At 41.6% G+C, this 7,836-nt stretch overlaps 1 protein-coding gene across 2 annotated transcripts in view; it reads left to right on the top strand.

The window, feature by feature from the left end:
* The first annotated feature begins 559 nt into the window (after positions 1-559).
* LOC140716639 (T cell receptor alpha chain MC.7.G5-like) overlaps positions 560-7,836 on the top strand; it is a 101,055-nt gene continuing 93,778 nt past the window's right edge. Inside the window, exon 1 of one of the 2 annotated variants that reach the window (XM_073029460.1) lies at positions 560-629. In XM_073029460.1, the coding sequence (XP_072885561.1) occupies positions 572-629 (58 nt within the window). In that variant the 5' untranslated portion in view covers positions 560-571. Of the gene's footprint in view, positions 630-5,980; positions 6,041-7,836 lie in introns of those variants that run through there. The other variant, XM_073029461.1, reaches the window with a different exon arrangement.

Raw genomic sequence — 7,836 nt, 5'->3', positions numbered from 1 at the left:
GTGTGTGTGTGTGTGTGTGTTGTATAGGCCAGCGGTACACTTTTGTGAAGGTGACACAAATCACTGGCAAAAAAAAAATTCAGTTAGCTCCAGTCAGCAACAGAGGGGGCGGGGAGGAAATTCAGACAAATTGCAGGAATAATTTTCACAGAGAGTTGTGGGAAATGATTGGAAGAGAGACTACGAACTGGGTGGGGGAGGAGAGGTTGGTGGCATCAAGAACAGCAAATAATCTTCTTTGCATTTGAAAAGTATTGAATGACCATTTCATATCCCGCATCTTTAAAGTGCTTTAGTCCCACGGTTAGAATGGTGGAACAGATGGCTAACGTTCTCAGAATCACAGTCGGTTGACGTACTTTATTTGTTTTAGACAGAGTAGAACGAAGGCCATTCTTCTTTAGCGCAATTTTCTATCATTCTAAGATCATTATTGGACAACAGTTCTCTATTCTAACAAGCTCCTGGCTGCAGATTTCGTCGTTCAACCCCTGATAGCATTGCGCCCACGTGTGGCGTGCAGTGAGGGGGCGGGAGTAGTTTTTGCCTGGATGTTTCTCGCTGTGTGTCTATGGCAGGGTTAGAGAAGTTTCTGTTTGGATCTGGGACTAAACTCACTGTGATACCAAGTAAGTACTTCCATCTCCCCGACACTACATCTGCAGCCGGTTTATAGATTTCCGCATTCAACACAGAGCCGTAAGGTAATATGTGGCACGATTGGGCGTACTGGCTTAAAGGTCCAAGGCTTCAGATATGGGGATCCATTGCAGTTAGAACCAGAATTCACCAAAGCTTGAAGTTGTGTTTATATATGTAGAAATACTGAATGGACACAAGAAAATCGAATGCTGGCCGTTCCGCCTATTAGGTGCATGTGGCTCTGAAGGGTGCTATCCTATCAGTCCTATTTCATTCTTCATGATTTTTCCCAACCTTATCACCTCCGCTTTGATAGTTACTTGCACTAGAGGGTAATTTATAATTATTCTCATGCATGTCTTGGGAATGTTGGGGGAAACGGTGCACCCGAGAGAAAACCAGGAAGAACGAGTAAACTTCACACTGTTAGTGTGCAGTTAATTCTGCTCCACACAGTTAGTATTCTGTCTGTGTGGAGTTCATGACTGAACCCGCCCCTCTAACGCTCTGAGTTGCTAAACTACTAGACGATAGTACTGTCACGTTACAGTTAGATGTTTTGTTTGAGAAATTATTAAAACTATGTACAGTACTACATCTGTGAGATTTCCTACTTCCGGAAGGAAGGGGAATCTAATTTTGTGGGAGGGAAGGTTGAGAGTAGTCTGAATCTGAATCTTAGCACGGCAAAGGATTGAAACGGGTTTGTCGAGTGTAATTCATGGGAGTTATGGACAGGAAAGTGAAAGGTAAACTAAGATGTATTGTTGTGATGAGATTATGTAAGATGGCTGTTTAGCGACTCAAGTCGAAGTGCTTAATTGGAATCTGTCTCCTTTTCCTGGGATGTAAATGCTTTACAATACTTAGGCATAGTTCATGGGATACTCTTAAGCAATAGTTTTGGCCAGGGATGTCTGCATGGTGACTGAAACTCTCCTTCAATGTTAACTGATATCACGTCCGCTTCCAGTGAAAACCTTTGCTCAGAAAGATTCATTAATCCTCTTTCAGGAAGTCCCTGCAAATCTCTGAGGGAAGCACAAAGGCTTAGAATCAGTTCTCGTCGACAACTTGGCTTAAACTTTGAGAGCAAATGTGCGTGTTGTGTGGTAGGAAAGACAGGACTTTGTTGAGCTGGAAGATAAAATTGCTAAGTTCCATGGGTCTCCTTTGCAAAATCGACTCTAGGGTTATAAATGAAAACTCTCTAGATTGGGTTTGGGGAAGGAATCTGCCTATTTCTAAAATTAAGCAGGTGATTCTCTGTTGTTGTATAGCTTCTTCATATTACAATAAAAGACATTTTAATTGTATAAGGCGATCAAGTCTAATATTCATCCCATCTCCATTTGACATTTTTCTCTTCACACTTGTTGGTTCTGCCTGTGTACACTTCGCTAGTCCCTGTTGTGGTCCTTGCAGTTACCCTAGGGGTAATCTGGGTTTCTCTCACATACTGAAATATAAATTGTAAACCACTACTTCGTGCAAGAAAGGGGCAAGAGGATCAAGGGAAACGACTGGATTCAGGTTAGAAAGAGAAATTTAGCGAACAAGTGGAAAAAATATGAAGGACTTCATCATAAAAAAGCAAGTTGTATGGTTCTAATAGCGTTGCTGCTCTTGGAGTCAACGTTCAATTAATGGTCCGAATAGCCTTCCCGCCCTGTGATGCTATAAGCCAGTCTCAATTGTGCATACTCTTTACCGGTTCGCCGTACAGCTGTCACCATTTTGCAGTTAACCCCCTTCACCACTGCTCATTGGAACAAGTGAGTTATTGTCCAGGTGAGTGTCATCGTGTGGGCAATGTTGGAAGCTCTGGAAAGTTGATATTCGCTCCAGGAACGAAGCTAACTGTGATAACCAGTAAGTTCGTTAACATGCATGTCCTTGTGTACAATTCACGGGCATGATGTTGTATTTTTTAGCAATCGTAAATAAAGCGAACTTGTAATCTCCTAGGACAATTCTGCTGAAGAATGGGCTAAAGTAGTGATGAGTGAATATTATAGGACCTGGGGGAATTATAGTCGTTTTCTTTTTCAGTATATCCCTTTTAATTAGTATGTTTTGCAGCAGTTTCGGAACTTATCTAACATCATGTTAAAACGTCCATCCGGATTTAATTCTTGCTCAAAGCTACTATATATTCAAAGTTTCAACATGCCAGAGTAGATAGTGCGTTGACCAAAAGTAACAGGCATACAGTAATAATATGCAGACTGCGCATTGCCCCACCTCAAATAATGCGTTTGAGTACTATGGGTTTTTGTTAAGGCATAGTCTACTGTGTGATTATGGAAGCACGCAAGGAAAGTTAATATTTGGAGAAGGAACCAGCATAATCGTGATACCCAGTAAGTATGTTTCCATTAGCTGAGTTAATATAGAGGCAAAACATAATCACAGAAGGATAACATGTCTCCCAGGATATAATGCCCAGTACTCGCCTTTGCCCCATGTCCACTAACATTAATGTATCAATCTCATCCATGCTTAATTAACTAACAGAGAAGCTATCGCTATTTGTCAAAGACGTCTCCGACTTCGGCAATCCTGTGAGTGCATAATTGTACCGAAAAAGACATGTATAAATGACAATGAGCACACGTCCGTTTCCAATGGAGCAACACGATCAGTCTCATTCCTCAATTCCCTATTTCCTGTATCCTAGCAACATATTCTGCCTTTCATACACATGCCCTCGTTAATTCCTTACCATTACTTACACTGCGGAGCAATTTATAGCAAGCTCTTAATCTACCAAAGTGCCATTGGGAAACGGGTGGAAACTAGAGCACCTGCGGGATACTCCCGTATTCACAGAGCGAACGAGTAAAATTAGAACAAGCTGCCTTGGAGGTTAAAAATGAACTAGGGTCATTGGAGCACGGAACTCCAACGACAATGGGATTAATTTATTTCTGCATTCGGAAATGCCTTTGTTGCTTGAAAATCGTTCTCGCTGTTTGAATGCATTTGTAAGATGTTATGCCATGGTTTAGCAAGACTGAATATGGTCCATGTGTTCGAAAGAAGGGCCAGGATGATTCCAATCGTAGATCACAGTTGAATACGTTTTATTTGTTAAACAATACAAACCAAATGTAGTTTATGAGACATAACTTTCGATTATTTCATAGTCACGGGTGATCATAAAATGGTGATTCCATCAGGTGCATTTCCCTTTGTAGAGCATGCAGCTCCCGTTAGGATGCATGTGGAATAACAGTTAGCGGGCGAGCTTTTCCTTGGACATTTGTTGGTGTGTGAAGGCAGCAATGTCTAAGTAGCCTTTATTTTCCATATTGACTAAACTCAATATGACAGCGAGTAATTACTTCCTTCACCTACCACCGTACCTTTCAATATCTGACAAAAGCCACAAAATGCATAAATCAAAACTAACAATAATAAGCTATTAAGGGACATCGTAGCACTTCAAGTAATAATGATGGATTCCTTTAAAATTCAGTCTACCATGTGATTATGAAGCCATGCAAAGAAAGATAACATTTGGAGAATGAAACGGAATAAATTTGGCACACAGTAAGTATAATCCCGCAGAACTGAAGGGATTATAGAGAGAATAAAATGGGTTCAATGAAGAATCAATGCACCTAGGTACTTGATACTCTATGTGGAATCGATGGACAGAATAACGTGGTTCTGCGGTACTGGATTATAATTCTAAAAAGGAGTTAAGAGTTTCCCTAAATTAGTGGAGGGGAGAAAGTAGACCAGGAAGAAGACAGCGAGTTTCGAATTTGTGAGACAATTTAGTATGGCAGAAGAAGACAGTTTCAGGGTCAGGTCTGACTGCAAAACGTTTTTGTGATGGATAATGTGTGAATACAGCAGCAGGGATGCGTTGATATTTGGCATCGGAACCAAACTGACTGTAGAACTCAGTAAGTAAGGCAATATATTTATGAAAGCGTTAATAACGATTGTCAATTCAAGGCAAAAGGGTCGACAACGTGTTTATTAACTCCTGCAGAAATGTTATCCTTAAACTAAATTCCTTTATTGTGCAGCAGCATAACTCAGATACCAGAACTGCAGCCTCGACTCTCAGCTCCGCTCTTTTCTGTCTCTATGGATCTTGAGCGTTTGTTTCTGATTGTGTGGGATTGCTTTGGGACCTCTGGTTTCATACATGTTACAAAGACCTGCGAGTTTCTTGAAGGGTTTATTTCGTCACTGGAATTTGGCACTGGCGGATGGGTATGTGGTCAGATCTCCAGCGGGAGGGAGCAGAATTTGATGGCCATGTGGGAAGAATACAATGGTACTGCTGTGGATCGTGTCTGGTTATCAGTGTGCATCTTTCGGTTATTCCATTAACCTATTTAACAGCTCAGGAAACCTCTGTACCAATATAACCTCTTGAGCACCGAACTGCAGGAACTTTAATTGGTCCTGTGCTCGTAACTGCTTTTGGGAAAAACACGAACAATGTCGAAGAAACATATCACAAAGTAACATAACAACATAGAAACCCTACAGCACAATGCAGCCCCTTCGGCCCACAAAGTTCTGCCGAACATGTCCCTACCTTGGAAATTACTAGGCTTACCCATATCCCATATTTTTCTATGCTCCATATACCTATCCAAAATTCTCTGAAAAAAACCCTATCGTATGCGCCTCCACCACCGTTGCCAGCCGCCCATTCCACGCACTCACCACTTTCTGCGTGAAAAACTTACCCCTGACATCTCCTCAGTACCTACTCCCCAGCACCTTACATAAACCTGTGCCCTCCTGTGACAACCATTTCAGCCCTGGGAAAAAGCCTCTGACTATCCACTCGATCAATACCTCACATCATCTTATACACCTCTATCAGGTCACCTCTCATAGTCCGTCGCTCCAAGAAGAAAGGGCTGAGTTCACTCAAAGTAAACCAATAATGCGTATTACGTGCATAATGCTGCCCAGGCATTTCATTACGGACTAATAATAATTATGCACACTAAAACGAAGTTAATAAACAAGACTTCCCTGAGGCAGAACTGCAACTGAGGAGTTATATTAAACACGATGTTAATTTAGTTGATTAAGCCGAGAATCGTGATTAATATAACTCCTCGTTCCTTCAATGGTGCCGAGTTTTCAGATGCAAGTTGAACAAAATGGCGAAATGACAGTAGTATGGTTGCTTCTCTGCCCAGTTCGTTTCATGATACAGGTAGCTATCATTATTTCAACAATGCTATTACGTGTGAACATTAAACATAGCACGTGAAAGAACTTGGAGTCAACCCGTCCTCTACAGATCAATATAGCCCCAGGACATTTTGTACTGCCGGTTGGCACTGTGTGAATGCAGGTGGCGGTGCGAACAAACTGATATTCGGATCAGGGACCATGTTAACCGTGACGCCCAGTAAGTGTATCAAAATAATCCTCGTTAATGTCCTTGCACTCGTAACAAAACGATAAAATCTGAATATAATTAACAGGGCAAACAGAAAGTGCAGAAGAAAATACTTCTGTATTAACTGTTCAGTTCGAAAACCCGACCTGGTGCGTGTTACAGACCTATTCCCTCCTTAGTTCAGTTTTCCAAACCCTATAAGGACGTTTTACGGATTGTACTGCTGGTGTTAGTGTCCAATTTACAAATAGGCAAATTCTGTTCAATATACAGAAGTTGTAGGCACTCAGCAAGTCCGGCAACATCTGTGGAGATAAATGAGCCATTGATATCAGCTAGAAGTCCCATGCCCATTCCTGATAGAGCAATCTTATCTGACACTTTCCCTCTCTCGTATCCTTGCAACTTATTCTCTCTCATATGCAAGATATTCAATCAATCAATAATTATATGTAATAGTAAGATATCAATCAATAATTATAATGGTAAATCCTCAACTGGACACATCATATTAAACAACTGGTTCAACCCGTTGCTCCAGGTTTCAAAGATCCAAAATATCCGCCGCATACCGGCGTAACAGTGACAGCCAGTAAGTATTTGATACAGGCAAGTCTCAAAATATTATCCACTAATTTATAAATCTGTATTCCTGACTTGCAAGACATTCGGGCGCAAGAATGCAACAGGCAATTACACTTAAGTTGAAATAATTTACGAGAAAATAAGTGTACAGCACAGATGTCACTGTGGCGCATCACGTACAGCTGGTGCCGTCCAGCTCCAGCTATCAATTTTTCATGCTAACATCCATGCTGCCTGTATGGAGTTTGCACGTTCTCGCAAAGACTGCGTGGATTTCTTCCCACATCCTACTGATTTGCAGGTAGGGAAGTTAATTGGACACTATACGTGTAACTTCTCCCCGGTTTACACGTGTAATCCGGCGGAATTGATAGGATTTCAGAAAGAATAAAATGGGTTCAGTGAAGGATCAATGTATTTGGGCACTTGATGCCTTGTGCGTAATCGATGGACAGAATTACGTGCTTGCATGATTTTCCATTATAATTCTATAAGAAATAAAGAATTCACTTATGCATAGAGGGTTTTATTGGGAGCATGTTTCGAATGACAGTGTCCCACAAATAGTGGAGGAGAGAAACTCTGTTGAAAGTCGGCCAGTAAGGAGAAGGCGGGTTTCTAACAGGCAGACAACTTAGTAAGGCAGAAGAAGATAGTTTCAGAGTCAGGTCTGACAGCAAAAGGTTTTCGTGATGGTATCGGACGATGGTAAATACAGCACCAGGAACGCCGTTGATATTTGGCGTCGGATCCAAACTGACGACAGTACTCAGAAAGTAGGGCAATATATTTATGAAAGCGTCAACAGAGATTGTCAATTGATAAGAAAGTGTCGACAATGTGTCTGTTAACTCCTGCCAAATTTTATCTTTAAACTAAATCCCTTTATTGTGCAGCAACGTAACGCAGATACCGAAACTGCAGCCTCGAGTCTGACCTCCGCTCTTTTCTATCTGTGAGGACCTTGAACGTCTCCTTCTGATAGTGTGGGATTGCTTTGGGACCTCTAGTTCCATCTACGTTACAAAGAACTGCAAGTTTGGGGAAGGGTTTGGTTCGCCACTGGAATTAGGCACTGGTGGGTGGGTATGTGGTCAAATCTGGAGCAAGTGGGAGCGGAGTTTGATGGGCATGTGGGTAGAATAAAATGGTACTGATGTGGATCGTTCTAAGTAGCTGTCTGGTTGTCAATATGCATCTTTCGGTGATTCCATTAACTT

Source organism: Hemitrygon akajei, chromosome 25 (assembly GCF_048418815.1).
Source record: "Hemitrygon akajei chromosome 25, sHemAka1.3, whole genome shotgun sequence".
In the NCBI taxonomy this organism is placed as follows: Eukaryota; Metazoa; Chordata; class Chondrichthyes; order Myliobatiformes; family Dasyatidae; genus Hemitrygon; species Hemitrygon akajei.
The sequence above is the reverse complement of the archived record's forward strand: the minus strand, read 5'-3'. Positions and strand labels throughout refer to the sequence as shown.